This window comes from Suillus paluster (assembly GCF_016628075.1).
Source record: "Suillus paluster strain FC165 chromosome Unknown EDB91scaffold_18, whole genome shotgun sequence".
Lineage (NCBI taxonomy): Eukaryota > Fungi > Basidiomycota > Agaricomycetes > Boletales > Suillaceae > Suillus > Suillus paluster.
In genome coordinates, this window is record NW_024537578.1 from 520,381 (window position 1) to 542,758 (window position 22,378).

General features: G+C 48.8%; 8 protein-coding genes across 8 annotated transcripts; 3 read left to right on the top strand and 5 right to left on the bottom strand.

Moving 5' to 3' along the window:
• Positions 1 to 954: 954 nt before the first annotated feature.
• On the bottom strand, positions 955 to 3,573 carry EDB91DRAFT_223675 (pyridoxal phosphate-dependent transferase). Its single transcript, XM_041326516.1, has 4 exons — positions 3,417 to 3,573; positions 2,677 to 3,360; positions 1,938 to 2,618; positions 955 to 1,882 (listed from the first exon to the last, which is right to left on the bottom strand). The coding sequence occupies exons 2-4, from the start codon at positions 3,187 to 3,189 to the stop codon at positions 1,061 to 1,063; spliced, it is 2,016 nt and encodes a 671-aa protein (XP_041178600.1). The 5' UTR covers positions 3,190 to 3,360; positions 3,417 to 3,573; the 3' UTR covers positions 955 to 1,060.
• A 1,172-nt stretch (positions 3,574 to 4,745) lies between these two features.
• EDB91DRAFT_1247208 (pyridoxal phosphate-dependent transferase) lies at positions 4,746 to 6,876 on the bottom strand (the record flags this gene model as incomplete). Its single annotated transcript, XM_041322784.1, has 4 exons — positions 4,746 to 5,567; positions 5,621 to 5,930; positions 5,986 to 6,305; positions 6,361 to 6,876. 4 exons carry the CDS (start codon positions 6,874 to 6,876, stop codon positions 4,746 to 4,748), a joined length of 1,968 nt encoding a protein of 655 aa, XP_041178601.1.
• Positions 6,877 to 7,755: 879 nt separating this feature from the next.
• On the top strand, positions 7,756 to 9,092 carry EDB91DRAFT_1236694 (aldolase; the record flags this gene model as incomplete). Its single annotated transcript, XM_041321493.1, has 4 exons — positions 7,756 to 8,037; positions 8,101 to 8,592; positions 8,646 to 8,812; positions 8,930 to 9,092. The coding sequence occupies 4 exons, from the start codon at positions 7,756 to 7,758 to the stop codon at positions 9,090 to 9,092; spliced, it is 1,104 nt and encodes a 367-aa protein (XP_041178602.1).
• Positions 9,025 to 11,048, bottom strand: EDB91DRAFT_223605 (uncharacterized protein). The gene is made up of 7 exons (XM_041326515.1): positions 10,767 to 11,048; positions 10,671 to 10,709; positions 10,609 to 10,619; positions 10,360 to 10,542; positions 9,837 to 10,299; positions 9,636 to 9,778; positions 9,025 to 9,514 (listed from the first exon to the last, which is right to left on the bottom strand). The coding sequence occupies exons 1-7, from the start codon at positions 10,815 to 10,817 to the stop codon at positions 9,364 to 9,366; spliced, it is 1,041 nt and encodes a 346-aa protein (XP_041178603.1). The 5' UTR covers positions 10,818 to 11,048; the 3' UTR covers positions 9,025 to 9,363.
• Positions 11,049 to 11,070: 22 nt separating this feature from the next.
• Positions 11,071 to 12,880, bottom strand: EDB91DRAFT_1125624 (ribonuclease H-like protein). The gene is made up of 8 exons (XM_041318406.1): positions 12,859 to 12,880; positions 12,499 to 12,789; positions 12,319 to 12,443; positions 12,245 to 12,264; positions 12,144 to 12,192; positions 11,872 to 12,093; positions 11,507 to 11,819; positions 11,071 to 11,452 (listed from the first exon to the last, which is right to left on the bottom strand). Exons 2-8 carry the CDS (start codon positions 12,702 to 12,704, stop codon positions 11,245 to 11,247), a joined length of 1,143 nt encoding a protein of 380 aa, XP_041178604.1. The 5' UTR covers positions 12,705 to 12,789; positions 12,859 to 12,880; the 3' UTR covers positions 11,071 to 11,244.
• A 603-nt stretch (positions 12,881 to 13,483) lies between these two features.
• On the top strand, positions 13,484 to 16,644 carry EDB91DRAFT_1346247 (MATE efflux family protein). Its single transcript, XM_041325883.1, has 18 exons — positions 13,484 to 13,500; positions 13,565 to 13,633; positions 13,686 to 13,809; positions 13,872 to 14,339; positions 14,393 to 14,610; positions 14,667 to 14,692; positions 14,746 to 14,885; positions 14,938 to 14,957; positions 15,013 to 15,084; positions 15,137 to 15,328; positions 15,389 to 15,434; positions 15,495 to 15,503; positions 15,555 to 15,653; positions 15,704 to 15,799; positions 15,854 to 15,909; positions 15,967 to 16,073; positions 16,127 to 16,152; positions 16,209 to 16,644. Exons 4-18 carry the CDS (start codon positions 13,924 to 13,926, stop codon positions 16,441 to 16,443), a joined length of 1,758 nt encoding a protein of 585 aa, XP_041178605.1. The 5' UTR covers positions 13,484 to 13,500; positions 13,565 to 13,633; positions 13,686 to 13,809; positions 13,872 to 13,923; the 3' UTR covers positions 16,444 to 16,644.
• Positions 16,645 to 18,148: 1,504 nt separating this feature from the next.
• Positions 18,149 to 19,554, bottom strand: EDB91DRAFT_223965 (HotDog domain-containing protein). The gene is made up of 6 exons (XM_041326517.1): positions 19,468 to 19,554; positions 18,776 to 19,412; positions 18,667 to 18,724; positions 18,513 to 18,605; positions 18,392 to 18,461; positions 18,149 to 18,337 (listed from the first exon to the last, which is right to left on the bottom strand). Exons 2-6 carry the CDS (start codon positions 19,149 to 19,151, stop codon positions 18,260 to 18,262), a joined length of 675 nt encoding a protein of 224 aa, XP_041178606.1. The 5' UTR covers positions 19,152 to 19,412; positions 19,468 to 19,554; the 3' UTR covers positions 18,149 to 18,259.
• Positions 19,555 to 21,486: 1,932 nt separating this feature from the next.
• EDB91DRAFT_224412 (nucleophile aminohydrolase) lies at positions 21,487 to 22,355 on the top strand. The gene is made up of 3 exons (XM_041326518.1): positions 21,487 to 21,740; positions 21,800 to 22,087; positions 22,156 to 22,355. The coding sequence occupies exons 1-3, from the start codon at positions 21,590 to 21,592 to the stop codon at positions 22,314 to 22,316; spliced, it is 600 nt and encodes a 199-aa protein (XP_041178607.1). The 5' UTR covers positions 21,487 to 21,589; the 3' UTR covers positions 22,317 to 22,355.
• The last annotated feature ends 23 nt before the right edge of the window (positions 22,356 to 22,378 follow it).

The following is a 22,378-nucleotide window of genomic DNA, read 5'->3' on the forward strand; positions in this document are numbered from 1 at the left end:
TTCTGTCGGAATCCATCCCTAAAGAGGGTCACCTTGCAAGCGCTAATTGAGTCTCGCTCGCAAAAATTTCGGGTCCACTTCTAAACTGCTTCCAAGGCCCAAGGGCCTCGCCACCTCGGTCAATTGGGGGGTTGCAAGGGTGGTGCAAGGGCATACAAGCCATGCCAACCAAAAGCGGACGAGGTAGGTCCAGGAGTGGGACGCGTCTGGGATAAGTAGGGGACGGAAATTACTGGGGACGGTCAGCAGCGGTCGAAATATACCTTCGTGGAGCTTCCGAAGCTTTTTCTGCGGTGCGATCGCGCTGCAGGGAGCTTGCATGATCTTTGAGCTAGAATAGTTCCGGGACGGTGAGCACTGAAGAAATTCACCCCAGAAAAAAGTGTGCCTCATAGAACTTAGCCGTAGGCAAAATAATATCACCGTTACGGTATAGAATTGAATTGTTATAGCGGTCCGCAGACTCGGAAGCACAGTAGTGTACTTATCTTACCTGTGCTGGAGATCTACACAATTTTTCGAGGTGCTGGTCATTTGGATCATTGTTCATATCTGGCGTGATGTTGCCAGAATAAGTACAATTGCATGTAGATGCGGCATGCCAATCTACGACAGTATCAGTAGCTGAAAATCTTGCTTCACCGTAATTTTTTGGAACTACTCTATTATGCTCCGCGTGAAACATTACGAGTATCTCCGCAAGATCCTGGAGGTCTGAGTGATGCAGTGGCGACATTCAACAATTCGGGCACGGCAGTGAATTATTTTGGATACTGCATATTATACCTGTCCTTTGCATCCCCTGGAACGATAGTACTCTTACATTTCTCTAAGACGCAGACTACTTAGTTGAGGGAGGGTACCTTGTGTTTTGCGTTGTCGTCGTCATCCACGTATAGGTATGGCATTCTTTGGTGTTTTCCCTCCTTTTATTCTTTTGTATATCCTTTATATATTCCCCTCCTCTATATCTTTCTTCATTCCTTTCTTGTGCCGTCGAGTCGTCCATACACAGTAGTATGGACCGAGGTGACACCAGGCGAGGCAGGCATGCAGGCGTTCATGTAGAGTGCACAAGCTCCACGGCACGGGCACAGACCTCATCAATCCCCCACCGCTCTCCCGAACCATGCTTCAAGTCCAGAATCCCGCCCACCTCATCGCATGCCCGTAACACCATGTCTATATCCTCTTTTGTATGCGCCGCGCTGGGACAGAACCGTGCGCGAGACGTTTCAAACGGAGTGGCAGGGTACGAAACGACCACAACAACGATCGGTGTACTCCGTGCACGCATCATACGCACGAACATGCACAATTTTCCCGTGTTGAAGATGAGCAGCGGAACGATCGGGCTGAAGGGATGTCCGTAGATGATGAAGCCAAGTTTCTTGAGGCCCGCGTGCAGATATCGGCAATTGAAGGCAAGACGGCGGATACGCATGCGAGCTTCAGATCCGTCCGCGAGAGCCGGATGAAGGTTCATCCACGTCGGCAGAAGGCCTGCAGGTACCATACCTGAAAGGTCTTCAGCACCGTCCCTCAATGCGACGTTTGAGTCCGCAAGGCTGAGGGGAAGTGTAGAATTGGTTGGTTGTGGTACCGGGGCAACGCCCATGATGCTGGCAATCGAAGCAACAACCTGGGCGAGCACAGGCGGTGTCATTGCTTCCGCATACGGACCCGAGTGACCACGCAGCCGCAACGCATCGATAACTGCTTTCGGTCCTGCGATGTATCCTCCAGCAGCACCAAAGGACTTGGTGAACGTGCCCATCAGGAGATCAATTGAGCGAGGGGGGATGTTAAAGTAGTCTGTTACACCACGACCCCGAGGACCGAGCGAACCGATTGAGTGTGCCTCATCAATGTAGAGGTAAAACTTGGAATGATGAAAGATCAACATCGTTACACAAAACGCTAGCTGCGGTACGGACCTTGTACTTTTGCTTCAGCTCGACAATCCTAGGTAGGTTCACAAGGGTGCCCTCCATGGAGTACAAACCCTCGACAATGACCAAGATTTTCTTCCACGGACGATGCGTCTTGGGCTGACCCTGGCTGACCACCTCACGCAGGAGGGACTCGAAGCTTGACATATCATTGTGCTTGAACACCCGGATATGTGCACCACTTTGTCGTGCACCGACGCGAATACTAGCGTGGTTCAATTCGTCGGAAATGATCAGGGACCCCTTTCCCGCGAGTGCAGGGATGAAAGTCGAGTTGGTGGCGAATCCCATGGAGCTGATCAATGCGTCTTCCATGCCCAAAAATTGTGCAACAAGGGCTTCAGCGGACACATGAAGTTCGCTGCTGCCCTCAAGACGCGTGCCACAAGTGGAGACGCCATATCGGCGGATGCATTCCTCGACTGCATCTGAGCAGCCGCCGCTGCCCTGGGAGAAGCCGAGATAGTTGTACGATGAGATGTTCAGGGCACGTGTCTTGCCACCTGTGTAGATTTGAGTGTAGTTGTTATCGGTGGAGTAACGGTCGAGGATAGTAATAGTGCGACCTGGAACGCCCGTGACAGGCTGGCACAAGCAATCGGTCATGCGTCCCCTGAGCCATCGGGTGTAGAACAAATCAAAATTCGAATTTAACGGCGCGTAACCCTGGACACGATACGTAATGAATGAGATGTGAGGAAAAAAGGTTGAGGAGGGCACGTACATCATGGGGCATAAGGTGGGTGAAGGAAGACCGAAACCGTTTTCCGAAGAAGTCCCGCATATGGCCGAAAAAATGGAGAATAAATAGGCTTATGTATGTGGTGAGGAGGATATAGTATGGAGGCTCCTCAATAGTGTGCTCCTGAAAAGGTTTAGCATAATCATGCTTGGAGGTGCAACGATAGGCCTCGTTTGAACAGTGACCAAACTCCGTGTGAACGGCAGTGAAGACCTGCTCGGAGGTGGGTGGCCTAAGGGGGTACGTGAGGCTGTTGTTGTCATCGTCCTCATCCAGGACGGTGTCCCTGGACGATACCGTGATGGAGGACGAGAGGGAATGGGTGGGGCTTGATGGAGCAGTGGATGTGTTGCGGCGACTGCGAGCGCGAGTATCTGCTTGATGTACAGCAGAAAGGTAGGACGCTGCCGTCGTCATTGACGGGAATAGTGATTCTTTCTTTCTGAAAATGGAGGGAGAAGGGGATGGTGGATTCAATGCCATCGGAGACGGCATCTTCTTGTCTTGTCCGATGAATAAACCACGGGTCGATAACGATGAAAGGACGGGGAGAACAAGTAATAATCACCTGCCCATATTATAATATACGGGGCAAACTCTCGCCAGTGGTGACAGGCGGTGACCTTTGGTTGGTCGATGTTGCAGGGGATTTACCATAACAACCCCCTGTATAGCCCGGTATATGATGAATGAGCGAATTCAATCACACAGTCACTACTTACGATCAATTGATGACGTGGAGTACATCATCGCAGGATGATGGTGAAATTTAAATGTCTCCTACTGATAAATGTGGATAAGTATGCATGACCTGAATGCCAAGCATTCCGCAAGCTGCTACCTTCAGCTCTGGTATGAAAAGGACAGTGTCACCGTAGTCTGCTAGTCTTGAACCAGACGATCTGCAAAGCGGAGTCAAAGACAACACCACTGACGCTTCACCCAGAACTTCTGGAGACAATCTGGGATTCGGAAGGACTGGGATGGTAAGCTTGTCACACTACTACGCTTCCCCGACTCGTGGAAGAGGGCTGTGTTGTTCCTAGGGCACGGCCGGAAGTATATGATGATGATCGATGGGTCGGGGCTCGGTACGAATTTTTTATCCAAAGTGGGATCTAGAAACGCTTTCGCTCGTCTGTCAGTACTCAGTTCTGTGTTTGAGCTTGGTTTGAGCTGACCAGTGCAACTTAACGTCCATGAATGTTGGTGTCATCTTCGTTGATTGCACCGTTAAATTTAAACGTTAAACTTTCAAATCTTGTCAATCGCGGCATCAAATGTAAATCACTCACTCGGTATGGTGAGTAATGGCGCAATATGCTTCCCGGTATGAGCCCCTGAGGGGCTTCAGGTCGGTGCAGATTCCAGAAGTGGCTTAGCGTTAATGTTTGCAGAAACTCTGATCAAAAGATGCAGTTGATGTCATCATATTGAATACAAAGTAGTAAGTCCGGATTGTTTTTTAGAGCATACAGGACTATTACCGACCTTGTGGGCCGCAGGATCATTCTGCGCCCTTCGTGCTTGTGTTCAGGTACAATATGATAGCTCGGCGATGCCCTTGATGATGTTCCTGGTGATCTGATTGATCCCCACCTCAATATCGGGATCATTTTATTATCATAGTTCAATTGGCAACTATCCAGTGAGTTATGTTCGGGCATCTGAGCATAGATGGTTTAATGCTCTGTAGAGAGAATGTATACTTCGACGATGAAAGCACTTGCCATATGTACGTGTGTAGTAAGTGGGAATCTTCTCGTTCTCAACGCATTCCTCGTCCAGCATTGACTAACAACTTGTATGGCGGGCTGGCTAGGGGGACTAGCTTCCAGATATCTTAGTTCTGTTAAGAGCCTCTACCCACGGGCGAAATCAATTGACCCCACGTCAACATGGTATCTCACTCAAACTGAACGTTATCGGCGATTGTTTGTGATTACCCGCTCAAATGTCGACATTAGGCCAGCTTACATAAAGCAAAATAAACGGATTAAACGAAAGCTGAGGAGAGAGCATGAAGACAGTCATGCACATGATGCAGTCGCTCACACAGAATGCACGAGCTCCACGGCGCGTTCGCAAACCTCATCAATCCCCCACCGCTCGCCCAAACCGTGTTTCAAGTCAAGAATTCCACCAACCTCATCGCACGCTCGCAGAAATATATCAATGTCCTCCTTTGTGTGGGATGCGCTAGGACAGAGCCTCGCACGACCCTTCTCAACCGGAGTGGCTGGGTACGCTACGACAACGACAACGATCGGTGGGCTGTGCGCACGCATCATACGCACGAACATCAATAATTTTCCCGGGTTGAAGATGAGCAGGGGAACAACCGGGCTGGAGGGATGTCCATAGACGACGAAGCCGAGTTTCTTGAGGCCCGCATGCAGATACCGGCAGTTGAAGGCAAGACGGTGCATACGCGTGCGAGCTTCCGATCCATCCGCGAGAGACGGATGAAGGTTCATCCACGTCGGCAGCATGCTTGCAGGCACCATTCGTGCGAGCTCATCTGCACTATGCGTCGCCGTGACAATTGAGCTATCAAGACCGAGGGGACGCGGGGACTTGGCGGGCTGTGGTACCGGAGCGACACCCATGATGCTGGCCATCGACACAGCAATCTGTGTGAGAACGGGAGGCGTCATTACTTCTGCATACGGACCAGAGTGACTGCGCAGCCGGAGGGCATCAATAAGGGTTTTGTGCCCTGCGATATATCCGCCAGCAGCACCAAAGGCCTTGCTGAACGTGCCCATCAAGATATCAATCAAGCGAGGAGGGATGTCGAAGTAGTCCGTGACGCCACGTCCGTGAGGACCGAGCGAACCAAGCGTGTGCGCCTCATCAATGTAGAGGTAGAACTTGAATGAAAGATATCAACATCGTAACACAAAACGGTAACTGTTGTACGGACCTTGTACTTCTGCTTCAGCTCGACAATCCTAGGCAGGTTCACAAGGGTGCCCTCCATGGAGTACAAACCCTCGACAATGACCAAGATTTTCTTCCACGGACGATGTGTCTTGGGCTGACCCTGGCTTATTACCTCACGCAGAAGCGACTCGAGGCTTGACATATCATTGTGCTTGAACGTCCGGACATGGGCACCACTTTGGCGTGTACCGACCCGCACACTAGTGTGGTTCAGCTCGTCGGAAATGATCAGGGACCCCTTTCCCGCGAGTGCAGGAATGAAAGTAGAGTTGGTGGCGAAGCCCATAGAGCTTATCAACGCGTCTTCCGTGCCCAAAAAAACGTGCCATAAGGGCTTCAGCGTACACATGGAGCTCGGTGCTCCCGGTCTCAAGACGCGTGCCGCAGGTGGAGACGCCATATTGACGGACGCTTTCCTCGACTGCATATACCCAGCCGCCGTGGGCCTGGGAAAAGCCGAGGTAATTGTATGATGAGATATTCAAGGCGCGTGTTCTGTTACCGGTGTAAATCTGGGTATGGTTAAAGTCGGTGGAATAACGGTCGAGAATGAGAACAGTGCGGCCTGGAACGCCTGTGACAGGCTGGCCAAAGCAGTCATCCATGCGACGCTTGAGCCGTCGGGCGTAGAACGAATCCCAATCTGAGTTTAAAGGCGCATAACCCTGGATAACGCATAAAGTCAGTGCGGTGTGGGGAACAGGGTAAAATGGGACGTACATTATGGTGCATGAGGTGGGCGAAGGAAGACTTAGTGAAATGCTTTCCGAAGAAGTCACGCATATGACCGAAAAAGTGGAGAATGAGATAGCTTATATATGTGGCGAGGAGAATATAATACGGAGGCTCCTCAACGATGTATTCCTGGAAAGGCTTCGTGTAGTCATGCTTGGAGACACAACGATAGGCCTCGTTTGCGCAGTGACCAAACTCTGTGTGAATAGTACTGAAAACCTGCTCGGAGATGGGCGGCTTAATGGGGTACACGAGACAGTTGTTCTCATCGTCCTCGTTGAGGAAGATGTTTTCGGATGAAGCTGTGACGGAGGAGAGAGAAAGTGCAGGGGTTGATGAACCAGAGGAGTTGTCGTGAGTCCGAGCAGGGCTATCTGCTTGTTGAACAGCAGAAAGGTACGATACTGCCGTCTTTAGTGATGACAACTGGCTGAGTGACTCTTTGTCCTTGAAGATGGACGGAGAAGGGGAGGGCGGATTCAACGCAATGAGAGATGGCATTTCCTTTTTCTGGCCAACGAACAATCCGTAGGTCAAGTCTCGAGGAGGAAGGAACGAGGAGAACACGGATCTTATAATAACCTGGTCAGGTCATAATACATAAGGCAAACTCTGACCACTGCCGGTCTGGTAGAGCCATTGATGATGTCGCGACTCGTGCTTACATCATGACAGGGCAGAAGATTCTCTGCTGCTGGTGCACCCGCCGTCAATGCCATCAGCACTGTGAATTTAGCTGCCACGTAGCCATCATGATGGTATGGAAAACCAATGACAGCCATCAGCGTAAACGCTGACCACAGACAAGACCTGCTTGGGGGTAATTAAGCTAGGGTGCATCAATTTGGACCGGGGATTAAACACGGATAAGCCATATCGGAACAAGATGCGAGCTGATGCCAATCCACTGACCATATTTTCCCTTCCTTGAGGGTGCGACTCCGGTGGTCCATACGGCAACGACCTAGGACCATCATACATTAATATCATTTCTGTGCCTCAACAGTTACTAGTATGTGCGAAAGCGACTCGGAGTTGTATAAGGTTGCATACATACAAAATAACATGCAACCCAACAGAATGGGTTCGAACTTTGGAGGGAAGTTGGTGTCAGAACGAACAGCAGCATATCACCTGCGGTAGTGACCGATGGTGGTTGGAATCTGGATTAGTTCAAGTTGGGCTATGTGACACTGTGGCCTCAACTAGGATGCATTGTATACATAGTCAGAGTCAAAGAACAGAGACTTTGAACATACACAAACCACATGCATGTATGACCTTTTATTATTAAGTACAAACCCGCAAGTCACCCGACTTACTATTATGTAAAGGTACATTAACTTGTACTCAGGCGTTTCTACGCTTTGAATATTAATTATGCTTTCTCCATCCGCTGGTTCTTCATACACTCGAGTCCTGCGCTCGACCCTCAAGACATCCCTCAAGTCCTTCTCCACCTCAAAGCCCATACTAAGCACCGCCAGCTCAATCAACCCCAACTTCGTAAAGATAGTCGAAGTCGGGCCTCGGGATGGTCTCCAGAACGAGCCCCGGCCGATCCCACCTCCCATCAAAGCAGAACTCATCAACAGACTAGCCATCGCAGGATTGCGCAACATTGAAGCCGGTAGCTTCGTGAGCCCTAAATGGGTGCCTCAGGCACGTCTGTGCTCTCATCCGCTTCAAAACCTGTGCTAATATGCGGACTCCGAGGGTCCGCAGATGGCGGGCACGGCAGAGGTTTTATCTCTCATAGATATTTTCCCGAAGACCGGTTACTCGGTGCTCGTTCCAAATCAGAAGGGATTAGACGACCTCCTAGAATTACTCTCGCCTAGCACCTCTCCAAACTCACACGCAAAGCCCCCACCTCCCGTCACCGAAGTCGCAATTTTTACCTCTGCGACAGACGCATTCTCTCTCGCAAACACTAACATCCCTATCTCAGGCTCTCTCGAACGTCTCGCCCCTGTTGCGCGCAGAGCGCTTGATGCTGGATTAAAAGTGCGAGGGTATGTTTCAGTAGTCGTCACATGCCCATATTCCGGACGCGTAGATCCGAGGCGGGTTAGGGATGTTTCGAGGGAGCTAGTAGAGATGGGGTGCTATGAGGTGAGCTTGGGAGATACGACAGGGGCGGGAACACCCGCGAGCATCCGTGGGATGCTAGAGGAGGTCGCGAAAGAGGTAGATGTGGGGATCCTTGCTGGACATGTAAGATTTATTCGCTTGTGTTTTATTCCATGGTTGATTCAATGGTCGTGTAGTTCCACGATACCAATGGCACAGCGACCGCCAATATTCTGACTGCTCTTGACTTTGGATTGCGGACGTTCGATGCGTCCGTTGGTGGCCTTGGGGGGTGCCCCTATAGTCCTGGCGCCACGGGTAACGTTGCAACGGAAGACGTCTTCTATGCTCTCACTGGGGATAGGTTATTTGGTGATATTGGTGAACCATACAGTGAAGCATCCCTGCCTGCATTTTCCCACTCTGAGCTAATGATATAATATATTGTAGATAATGGCGAGTCCGCAAAGACGGTACAAAGTCGATGGGATGTAGGTCCCGTTGACCTAGTCCAACTAGCAGAAATAGGGGGGTGGATATCCGGAGTACTCGGGCGAGAAACTACGAGTCGTGCTGGCAAAGCGCTGTTGGCGAGACGGAAGGGAGAAGAGGAACGTAAACGAAAGGAAGGAGCAAAGTTGTGACATTAGGATGCATCCCCTTTAGTGAGGTGAGCTCCTCTCGAACATCGACGTATATAACAAGACCACCAGTCTGTGCTGCGTAGTTTCCAACAATTACAGTCCATGTCTTGTCCTCCCTAAAACATTAACTGCTAGGAATTAAATAAGTACTCAGGGTATCACGATTCACAATCAGATGTCTTGTCGTTCAATTTTGTGAGCGTTCGCTCCCCACACTCCGTGCCTGAGTAATCCATACTCTATGGCCCCGCCTCGTCCCACTCAAGCGCTCTTACTCAGGTTTTGAGCCCAATTCCTTTCCAGCTTCTACATCTTCCAACGGAACGCGGTCGTACTTGGAAGCCTGCTGAGACTCGACATGTTTCACCCACGTGTAGTAAATGGACCCTAAAAGAATGATCGCGATGGAGGAGGCACGGCCACTGTGAAAAGAAATGTGTGAATACGAGGAACCTCAACAAAGATAATAGCATGCGGTCCGCAAAGAGCGGAAGAAAGATGAAGACGCAGTCACATGACAATATGAATGCGGAGAACACGCACCCCGAGATGATTTCCCCGAATAACCACATTCCTAACATGGATGCTGCCACGCCTCTTACTGCGGAGGAAACCATGTGCGTGATGGGCGAGGTAATTTTGATGGACAACAGACTTGCAATGCTCATCATGAATCCAAGCGCACCCTGATGATGCGTCAGTGAGCAATGATGTAAATCACCAAAGGCTGAGATGAAGACGCACCGTGATGAAAGACCCCCAAATGAATGTCTGCAACTCGCTCAGCTCTCCTTCCTTAGGAGCAACAACTCCAGATCCAAAAAATAATTCCGTGATCGCCGGGATCTCGCCGGCGAAGATGATGATGGGGACCATGAGCACTGCGCTAAGCAAATTCGTATACCAAGACAAGTGCATGGCGCTACCCTTGACTACATCCAGACTCTTTTTGATGACCACGCTGTGCACCGCTGTAATGGCGGAACTCGCGACGCCAAAACCGATGCCCACGAGCATCATGGGGACAGAATCTAGAAAGACGCCAACGATGAAGCCGAGGGTGACGATGGAGCAACTGAAGAGGATACGGAGGGACGGGCGAGCGGAGAGGAAGAAGTAGGAAGTAAGGACCGTGAAGGGGAGGACGAGGCCACGTGCAACTTGGTAGACAGATGCGTCGACATACTTGAGGGTATAGTTGCTGAAACTGGTAGCAAGACAAGGTATTCAATGTTAAAACTGGTATCGATTGATGGGAGAATTATACCTCAACCCCACGACATTCAACCCAATTGTGGGGGCGAGCTGTATCATGAGCTGCGTGTCTACGTATAAAGGCACAACTAGAAGACGGGCTACATGTGCGCCGATGAAAAGGACCACGGCAATGACAAGCTGGGCAAAGAGGAAGAAGAGCGGAGCAGCGGTTGTTTTGAGAACCCATTTATTCCTGCATTTCAAGAAAAGTGAGACCTGTGAGTGAACTTGGTAGACATTGGAATAGAAAATGAATTACGCCATGACCATCTGCATACGAAGATATCAATAAATGAGATGTTAGAAAAGGGATAGACTTACGCATAGTGCTGCAACGAGGTAGAAGAGCACTGTGCCAGTCTGTAATTACAGTCTCTGGTCACTGGAGAGCAAGGAAATATAATAGTTGGGACGTACAACAAGAAGTCTACTGCTCTGCTGCGAACGGGCATCATGCTTGGGAGACATTGCTATACGAGCGTCGCTCAATAGTTTGAGAGTAAAAGCGGTTGATTATAGACACGTGTTGGTGTATGGAGGTTAGGGGATCTTAAGAAGAGCTACGTTGTCAAACTCATGAACTGAACTTGGCAAGACGAGTGGGAGAGCGAAAAATGCGCGCAAGTAGGAAAATTCGCAGGACAAGCTGCCCAGTACTCTTCTTGGCGCAGGTGGAGTCTCCGGGAGCAATCAATATCGTGACATCTAAACATCCGACGAGCTCGACGAAACATACATTGGGCCACAACTCTATTATTATACACATATATTCCACTATGTAACCCTTCATACAACACGCTCCTGCACGACAATGGTGGTGGCAGCATCGCCATCACCCCCGCTTCCGACCCTCGAGTCGCTGTATCTAGACCAGCAGCTTCCGAGAGCCTCAGGCTCAGGCGGTTGAACCAGAGCTCTGCTGATTTGTATAGCAAGTTAGCGATTCAGGCGGTACAGCGCATCCACGACCGCTCCTCTCTGCATCCATCAACCATGCTCGATGTCGCTGCCAACTTCCCGCTTCCATCTTCACCAGCTCCAGCAGCTTACTCATGTCAAACGGTAGTGACACGTCTGCCTGGATGGCACCCATCACATATGATCTGTTCAAGCTACAATTCAGCATTGAACGCGCATGTAACAATGATGCTACGTACATCACCGTACCCTCTTTCAGAGGTTCCACGCGCCCACCAGTCTTCAACACGTTGCACATCTTATCAAGGGGCGTATTTCGGTGGTGCCATAGGTTATAAGCACGCATGTACTGCGGGCGGGGAGGCACTGGTACTAATGACGGAGAATTCGAATCCTGCCGCACATGTGGTGCCATCACCTTATTACCGCCCACATTGGGTGGATCAACTGAGCTGGTGTACTTTGTCGGGTCAAGTTCTTTGTTGCCGGCTTTGGCCGATTCTAGGAGCTTGAGGTGTACCATCAATGATGCATGCACATCGTTGGCCGCATCTTGACGGGCATAATCAGTCACACTTCTCCTGATTCACGTTGCAGAGCTCACAATGCACCATCTTGTCATTCAGGTCTCCCTCCCAATTACTAGTGCGCTCTTTGCTCTTCACTAAATTGCACCCGAGGTACATGGTAGTCATCTTGGCAAGACTGACTATTCGTCGCTTGTATGTGCTAGAGAAAGCATCATCCGTGACATGCGCAAGTGCACCAAGCTCGACGAGTCCTCGGGCTGTGATTCCAAAGTCACGATGCAGTTTCTCGCCATCATCTATTGGATTATGTCAGAAGACACACAGTGCATATTTCCAAGCTACGCACTGAGAATGTTTGCCCCAGTCTTTACAATACTTGGCGACTCGATTACTTCCTTGTTGGCCATTAATTGATAGCGTTCACACTATGCAACTTAGTGAGCTTACCCAAACTTTTTGCGGAAACCCTGCCACACAGCCAAGTTGTCAGGCGGCAGCAGATCATAGTTGAGAAGACGCACGTTTCATATGGCTTACCTGGATCAGCAAGATAGTCGATTTGTCGCACAGCTGTACCAGTGCTGTTCGTCGCTCTTGCGCACCAGAATTCCAGAGTACGCGCCACTCGAGGTCAAATCCAAGGGGACTATTGGGTGCATGTTCACTACTGTTTTTGTGATAATGAGCAAAGGCAGGCATACCTTTCAAGCATTTGAACCAATTTGTTGGCCTCGTCCTCGCAGCGCGTATAGACAACGGCGGGCGTGGGTGCACAGTAATCCGCGAAGGAGTAGTTAGGCATTGATGAGCTTGCTTCAACACTGAACTTAGACTTCGACGTTGCACCTGAACTACCTTTTACTTTGCAATCTTCTGGCGCTCTCCCCGAGCTTCGAGCCACTGCCATACTGGTGAAGCTCACGCTCTTGCATACTTCTGCTTTGCTAATGTCACCACCAGTTTTCTGTGATGAAATCCTCCGTCTACCCTAGTAAGGATCTACACTCAACTATTGTCCAAGAGAAACTGACCTTGACGTCCCCGTGTTTGTGTAATCCAGGGATCTCTGGAGTACGTTATTGGTTCGCAGCGCGACGCGTTCTGTACTTCTCAAATTCTCGTTGTGCTTTGCTACCTTCTTGTTATCTGACTTCGATGTTGCAGCAGCAGAAGTAACGGGAATTTCACGATTGCACTTCTCGAGAAAGAACGGGTGGATTCTATGGGTCGAAACGTTCAATTCGAGGTATATTATAACAAGCCATAAAACGCGTACGGCTTGGTTTGCTTCTCGTTCTCCTTTGTACCTCGACCCTGCAGGTTCTTCTTTGCGAACAAGTTACCCTCGAATATCTCAATTGAACTGTCAGATTCCACCGCGTCATTTAGGTTGCCCATCGCCTTCTGTGGTCGTGAAGTTTGGTCGGAACCGCGGGTCCCTGCGTTGGTCCTCTTGCGAGGGAGTGATTGAAGGGCACCGTTGACGGCACAGTGACGAGAGACGTTCATTGTATTGTGATGAGAGTATGTTAGATAGCAGCTATTGCGGCTGATGCGATGTTCTGAGCAGATAGTTACGCGTTTTCTGGTCAAGTTGAGTTAAAGGTGGACGCGTTACGTCACGTGATGGGAATCTCCGAGATGAAGTACTTCATTTGATTAATTGATAAGATATGTGTTCGCTCAGCTTCAGATTCATGTAGGTGAGTCACATAATATATGACTCCAGGCTTGCCGCAATCCTCATAATTGATGGGTTCTATACAGGACAAGCTTTGAAACTTCAATATAAAAATCTGAGAATTTGAAGGCAACATAATATTATATGACACCATTGTATGTAAGTTATAGTAACACATGACTCCGGAGTCTCAAATTCATCCCGAAGTCAAAACGATATCATTATGAATCACTAGATGACCCTGGGGTATAATTCCTTCACTTCTCCCCTTATCTTTGAGGACGTTCTGACCGCAGGAGCTCCTTAAAGATTAGTGAAGTTCATTCTACAGGTAAATAATCATTGCAATTGAGCGTCGGTCGACACTCATCGATTGGTCACTGTTCAATCTAGGCTTCTAGCTCCAAAAGTCATTTGGGTCGTGCTTACTAGCAACAGCCGAATAATGTCGCACTTATCTCAGTTATCTGGGACACCATCGTCCCTTCCCCAAGACTATGCCATCCTATCTCGTTTTGCAGCTCCCCAGTTAGAAGAGACGCAGGAAGAGCCTGAGACTTCTCTTGCCAGGAGCGAACAAGATGAATACAGTGAAGAGGATGATTTGCTTCCATCACGGAAGCCAGTTAGGCGCACCAGTTTCCCTTCGTCGTATATCATTCCGCCGCAACCGCCCATGAATATCCTTTCTGCAGCACCAAATGTGCTTCAGCCGACTGAGAACACACCCCTCCTGGCGCCTTTTATGCCACGTATCCAAGAGGATGTGGACTTCCCTCGTGATGGGCACGAGCCAAGTACAGCTCGGATGTACTGGGAAGAACTGTGTATTTTGTCAAAATACACTTTGCCTGTCTTTGGGTGAGCTCATTCATCAAATTTACCGTCAGTTCAAAACTAGACCCTTCTGTTAGGACACACGTCTTGGAGCACAGCATGATAATGTCATCTGTGGTCTCCATAGGCCATATATCAACCGTAGCTCTTGCTGCCGCAACTATTGGTTTCATGACTGCTAACGTCACTGGTCTGAGCATCATTCAAGGTCTCGTGTCGACCTTAGATACAATGCTTCCTGGGGCTTGGACTTCTAATCAGCCGCAACTCGTTGGACTGTGGACGCAGCGCATGGGTGAGCATGATTTACTATTTGTTTAATGGCCGCTACTTACACTTTGTTATTAACAGCGGTCGTCATGGCCGTTCTACTCATAGCAAGTCATTACATCTCATAGAACGCATTTTTCACTGAAACGCGAGTTATTAGCCTATGTTTGTCGTTTGGTTTAATGCAGAGCCCGTCTTGCTTTTACTGAGGCAAGAGGAGGAGGTCGCGCGGCTCGCTGGTATTTACTTGAAATGGGCCTCATTAGGTCTGCCGGCTTATGCATTCAATTGCATTTCCCGGTGAGCTTGGTTTTCTTGACTTACAGATTATCGTCCTGATTGGAATCGTCAGCCGATATTTCCAGTCCCAAGGTGTGTTAGTCTGTTCTGACCTGCGGTCCGACGCTCACCATTAATACCCGCCAAGGTCTTTTCAATGTACCTACTCGTATCACCTTGGGGGTAGCACCTATCAATGTGTTTTTGAATTATCTGCTAGGTATGTTTTGATGCTCGGGTTTGATCACCCACCTGCTCATGTGTCACCGTAGTATGGGGTCCAGAACCCATCCGGTTGGGTTTCATCGGCGCCCCGATCGCGACGTCTGTTTCCTATAATCTTGTTTCAGTAGCCTCTGTCATCTACGGAGTCTTCTTCGTTGAAAAGACAGCTTGGCATCCGCTGTCAAGACGCTGTTTTACCTCGTTGGGTCTTCTCGTCCAGCTTGGGTTAGGCGGCGTTGGTGAGTAGCTGAGAAAATATAGCACGCTCCCAAGCTCATCCGAAACGACCCTCGATATAGGTCAGGTTGCTTCAGAGTGGTGGTCATGGGAGTTGATTGGGCGTGCGTACATTTCCCTCTTGTTCATTGCCTGAAGAAACAAACTGAATTTTGATTTCACAGTTGCTGCTAGCCTGTAAGTGCTCACATTCTAGCATCGTCAAATCAACCGACGTTCCACATACAGTCTTGGACCTACAGCTTTGGCAACTCAGTCAGTCCTTTTGGCGACTTGTTCGTCCACTTTTCAAGCCCCATTTGCCCTGGGTGTTGCGACCTCTGTCCGGTTCGTTCCCAGTCTGCGCAAGTGGCAATCTGGTCTAACTGAAAACACAGTATCGGAAACCTTCTTGGGGAAAAGAATGCAAGACGTGCCGGAGTTTCTGCGAAAGCAGCTCTTTTTCTCTCCGCCGCAATGGCGGCATTCTTTAGGTTTGTTTTGCCTCACTTATGTTTGACGCTGTTTTTTTTTGAGACGTTGGCTAGTGCCGTTTTAATGATTTTCCGCAAGTCGTGGGGTTATCTATTCAATAACGACGCCGGTATGTCCGAATCCTGGCAAAAGTTACATTTCTCACACATGGCGAACATTGACACAGAGGTCGTGACACTTGTGGCATCTATCCTACCAATATTGGCGCTATTCCAGATTCCCGACTTTGCATGCGCTATCACAGCCGGAATACTAAGAGCTAGGGGCAAACAGGTACGCGCTCTAACCACACTCCGGCCGTCATATAACTGACCGATCCTTATCAGCTCACTGGAGCTCTGATCAATCTTAGGTAAATTGTGTCCAAATCCACTCATTTGGTTCGATGTCTACTTATGCATCCTTCAGCGCCTACTATATCATAGGGATTCCCTTCGGGTTATGGCTCACCTTCAAACAAGACCTGCGGCTCGCAGGACTCTGGTATGGTCTTACCGCTGCTCTGGTTTACGGATCAACGCTTGGCATTTGGCTCTGCGTCAAAACAAATTGGAAGAGGGAAGTGGAGAAAGTAGCTGAGCGCCTTGCTGTAGACAGCAAGTTCCGCGATGGGCAGGTGGACCATGAACGTTTGACGCAATGAGTGCTCGACGAGCTAGTTGATGATGCGCATTGGCCAGAAGGGTGGTTTGGTTTGGTTTATTCACGTCTTTAATGATCTCACGAGGCTCACTTTGACTGAATCTCCTTGTGGGAAATTCGTTGTCAGGCTGTGCCTAAGCCGGCTGCGCTTTCATGCAAATGTGAACATATCTCCAGGCTTCTCCCCGTGATTCTAGACTTCCTGAGACCGCTTCTTTCGAAGCCTTATCAGAATTTAACTTGGGTGTTGAGCGGCTTGACAGGGGGAGGCACATCGCATCACTTTTACTGGTGCCCGAGCCGGGACAGCCGACGCCACATTGAACAGGACCTGGAGCAGACCTAGCTTGACGTGGCATTCTGATCAACGGAGCAACGTCACTCGCGACCTTTCTCATGGATGACATTAGGTATCTCGAGGAAGCACACTCAAGATGCAATGTGGTGTTGACCAGGCGTCAACAGTAAAACTGAGCGCGCCGGACCTACCCCCTACCGCATGTTTCTATATATACCTGAACGGCGCACATACTCAGTACCCTCAGAAAACTACGTTGATCAATTCGGCGTACTAAGATTCGCTTATACCTTTTGTAACTAACTCTGGCTCCTTCCCTGACGGTTTCTGTGCCCCTTAGGACTCACTTTCACTTCAAATTCTCACCACTCTGGTGCACGCGTTTTTATATATAGCCGAAGCTGGCGGCTACTGTCTTGCAACGCTACGTTTTGCACTCCTTTCATAAAATTCTGCCTTCTCACCAGTGCCGTACGCGTGTTCTTTGTAGCGGAAGCCTGTCTTCCGACGCTACATTTCTGCTCTCCTTCCATCACGATGGAATCATGTCACCAATCACTTCTCAGCCTTGTTAACGGTAAGATTACGGCTCGATATCCTTCGACTACACCTCTTTATCTCATCAATCTGCCAGGGCAATGTGTAAAAGTCTTCCCGACCAAAATTATCACACGAAGGAGATATACTTGTACATACGAAGATTCTCAATTTCAGTTAACTATTCTAATCTGTTGGTGACGTTCACAGCAGAAACTTGCAATTGCCACTGGTGGAGCTCTGGAGGGTGCGTCTCGTCAAAAATGTCATCAATGTTAAGAGGAGCAGTTTGATGCTACTTATATCCACGATCCACGATCCAAGGCCTGCGTGGGTCTTTATGAGTTTCAAGATCGTGTCACAATGCGGATAGGATTGGGATAGGGCAGTGAAAAGCTCCGCGAAGCACCCACAATGTCCCCTGGCTTCGTGCGGGGATAGCCGTTAACGTATCTTCGGGCTTCTGCTGCCTTCTGATTACTGGAAACCGCTCACCGCAAGAGCGGTATTCAATCGCCATGCTTGCGTCCTCGTGGACCATTGGTGCAGTATATGTGAGTCTGCTCATTTCTCCGTTCGTTCATATTCCCAATACTTGAATGTATTCAACGTTCGGATCGTCGGTCGACCTTGAAGCCGTTTGGAGCTACGGCTTCCAATTGCGCAGCTCAGGAGTCGTATTAAAAAATAGTGTCGTTCAAGTTATCTTGAACGACTGTGGGACTAGAAAGACTTGGTGGCCTTACAAAAATCGGAACTGAGCCGTTACAATGTATAGGGACGTATCGTCACATGAGTCGGTTGGAAACCAAAGCGTTGCCACATGTCATGTTGAATATCGTGTCTGAATGTACCACGAAATCCCAAATGGATACAGTATCTGTGATCATACAAGTCCTATTGACTATGATGTGGTACATGGGAGAGATTGCTTTTGATACAGTGCCTGCCAGAAATCTACAACGGAGAAAAGATAAAACTATCAAAGCTTTGAAATAGTGGGTTGCATTTTGTTGAGGTATGCTGAGGCAACTACACTGCCTGTTTTGTTGTTGATGATCTGAGTAGAGCGACCGATTAATTAATTGTTAATCGATTGAGCAAAAAAACAAACCTCACATCGAGCGCTCATAATTCGCGCGCCCATAGCGACTGAGGTACTGATGATACGCAAACACGATCCACTGGTGATAAGAGTGAGTAGATAGCGACGAGAATCATTAACACTGACGTACGCTGGTGCAGGGGAGTGGAACATGATGTTCATCGACTGAGTGACTCCAACTCCATTGATGTTTTGTATGAGTCCCAAAGCGACCAATGGAGTGCTGCAGCAACTATAGTAGTCTGTCAGAACATCCTAAGGAACGCCAAACCATGGGTACTGACTTGTCAATCAGAAACGCCACACAACCTCCATGGAGCATCCCCGCGCCATTCAACATGCCTAAGCGACTTGTGAGTAATTCTTGAATACGGCTCATACACTCTGACATACTCTTTGAGACGACAATTTCTGCCACAGTCGTTGCCTCCATACGACCTTGCTTTTCGTGACTTTCATGGGCGCTGATGTCAATGAAATTGACTGCTTTGGCAACAGAGTGACCAAAACAGTGCTCGTCACCAGCCCCGTACGCAATAAATGTATTGAGAATGAGTTGCTTGACGTAGGTGGATACGTTGCCCTGTATTTGCGATGCATCCCCACAGTTGGCCAAGCTTTTGGGGTCTACCCATGCCTTACGCGGTTGTGCGTACGAGCCACCGTAGATGATGTTCTCGGAAGAGGACGAAGAGGAACCGGAAGGGGTATATGACTCATAAGTAGGAGAGGCGGCGCTGGCGTAAACGGGAGATGACCTAGAAGACATGATAATTTCGACTAAACGGAGGCTCGATTAGTCGTAGGGATGGCATACCTCAAACGAGGACCTGATATTTATCGAATGCCTTGACTCGCATGAAGACTTTCGCTTGGCTATATTTAAATCAGATTTTCCTGGATGAGAAGGGGTGTTTCTGAGTAAACTTCTTGATGCGGCTTTCAATGAACTGGTTGCCTTCTCCGCGATGCCAAGTGTGGAAGATCTCGTGATGCACGTGAGCAGTGCCACCAGGGATGCAATGAGTCCCTGTGAATCCGAGAGTTAGGCCATGGGTCGAGCATCTTGCGAAATACGTACGTACTGATGGGTCCTTATTCCATTGAATTACACCAGCTCTACTAATTTACCTGTAGAGAGAACTCATCTTCAATTTTCAGCTGAGTGAACAAAAAAAAGCAGTCTGATCTGAGCCTATATTATGCAGCTGGGTCTTTGCGTAAGAGCTTCCTAATTCTGGGGGATCCACCAAACGAATTCCCAAAGTTGGCGATGGCCACGTTGAGCTCGTGACGAGCCCTGTGAAACCGGCGGAACAAGTTGAAACATCGAACTGGAAAGAACGTGTGAATCACTGGCATGACCTGGTCTTTTTTTCCCGACATTCAACCAAGCTGTTCTCAAGATCCGCGTAGTAACACCATCGATAGATGTACACTTGAGATAGACTAACTTAGGGAGTCAGGATACTAAACAGATGGATCAAGGCCCCAGAAAATGCAGGTTCAGGATACGAACGACCCAAGGCGGTCTTGGAACTGATCTCTGATCCTCATTCACACAGGAGACCTTCTGTCAAGGGGAACTCGGTGTCTTACCGTAGGTCCTAATCACGAATGTCATCCTCACGTCAACGTTCCCAAGTCGATGGTTCACTATTTCCTTTCATTATCCGAATCGCAACAGTGGTGTCTCTTCTTAGGACCTTGGTTATCATTGGCTTGCCGCTGTCTCCGAATGAAGCGGTGTCTCCCCTGGTCCTTCGACATGATCGTGCATACATAAGTGCAATTTTCAGCATTCTGAGAACGCAGATTTGTCTATTGTACCCTATTAATGTACCAGTGCAAAGTACATACAGCGTCAATGATCGGGCACCAGGACATAGCGGAGCTTCCAGAAGCGACGTCAATCAATGCCAACGTAAGGTAGATAACTGGTAGATAGTGAATCTGATGGGATATGAAACGACTTCAAGATAAGCTGCAACGAGGTCTGCACACAGCACAGAGTGGGTTCTTCAAGCTTCAAGCTTTAGGTTTAATATTCAAAAATGCGCCGACTGTTCTGATGGAGATCCCCATGTCCTACAAACAGATATTGTTAGGCTTCGAGAAAGCAAATCGGTTGTGCATATCTCAACTTTGCTAGGAAATATAACTTTAAGTAAGAGAATCCCTAATCTATCACAGCACCTTTTGCAAGCATTGCCCATTGACGTTAAACGTCTAAATTCTCGTTGGGGCTCGACTAGAGCTATATGCTGTCGGCCACTAGTCGAGGATAACTATACGATTAAAGAAACAGTTTGAAAATTAGCGGACATGGGTACGACTTACACATGTTAGACATTCGTCAAATTTGCACATTAGACCATGCAGCTTGATCGATGTCTCACGACTGAACGGTCCTGATTATCATATAAGCTTTAGTTTACACCGATAGTCAAACGCACGAGGGCCATTAATTCTGCCTCGCAGGGTCGGAGATCAGCTAAGATGTACGAAGGGGAACAGAGGGGAACCGACAGAACATAGAAGACGAAAATAGACTGATTGAAAGGCGTAATGGAGATGTACTCCAGCTTGCTGCCCACACGAGTAGAGTAAATTTAAACCCCTGAGCACAAAGTAACACGAAGCAACTCACGAATAATTAATGCTGTTCTTAATCATTGATGCGTTCGCGCGTTCTATCTTTTGCCGACTGATTAAGGAAAATAAAACGCAGCGCTGGGGATGAACGTAAGACCGAGTCGCGTTGCGGTCGGCAGATTGCAGTGTCGCATCGATTTTCATGGAAGAAAGGTGACACATCTGGCAAAAAGAGCTGGAACTTTTGCGATGACCCACACCAAATGCATAACGGGGGAAGACAAAGAGAATCGTAAGAGATGTTGTTTTTTTAACTCAACCAACACGATGGCTCCAGCCGTATGCGAAAACGATGAGCCGGGAGAGCGCTCGGCGCAGGAACATTTTTCAGCCTGGAGGGGGTAGAGAGAGCCTGAGGCTCATCTCGCGAGCCCGAAGGCTGGACAACTTGAAAAAAGGATTCGAGAGGAAAACCATTATTTCTGGCATTTTCGATGCTAAGGGGGGTTGGCTGACAAATTAGGCAACAATTGATTGTGACGCGCGTCCTGTCCTCCGACTACGCGTCCTTAAGCTCAACTTAAGCTTCATTCTAACTACCACAAGTACAACATGGAGACATCGTTTGCATTAACTGGAAAGGGCTACGTGATTGTAGCTGCTGACACTACTGCTGCCCGATCCATTGTCAAGATGAAGGTTGACCAAGACAAAATCAAGGAGCTCAGTCCTCATCTTCTGATGGCATACTCGGGTGAACCAGGTCAGGTTAAACCTACCATACCGATTCATTATTTCTGACAACACACGCACCCGAAACAGGTGATACTGTCCAGTTCGCCGAATACGTCGAGCGCAACATTCGCCTGTACCAAATCCGTAATCTGTATCCTCTTCGCCCAGCCGCAGCCGCATCCTGGATCCGCCGTTCACTAGCAGAATCTCTGAGATCACGAAGCCCGTACTCAGTCAACTTGCTACTAGGCGGATATGACACGTCATCGCACACACCGAACCTGTATTGGATTGATTACATGGGGACAGTGGTAGAGGTGCCATTTGCTGCGCATGGGTATGGTAGCTACTTCGCTCTGAGTTTACTTGACCGGTATGTTTTCTGTTACCCTTGGCCACTTTCCGACCTATAAATTCCTTCTTTCTCGCTGCTTGGTGCTGACCGTTGTCGTTTAGGTATCACGATCCAGAAGCATCCCTAGAAGAGGGTCTTGCTGCCCTAAAACGCTGCATCGATGAAGTGTCGAAGCGTCTAGTGATTGACCCAGGCAAATACAAGGTTAAAGTAGTAGACAAAGATGGTGTTCGAGAAGCCGAGATATAATACTCCCAGGCAATGTGCAATGCAATGTACTATCGCCTTCTGCTTTTGTCTGTATTTCTACC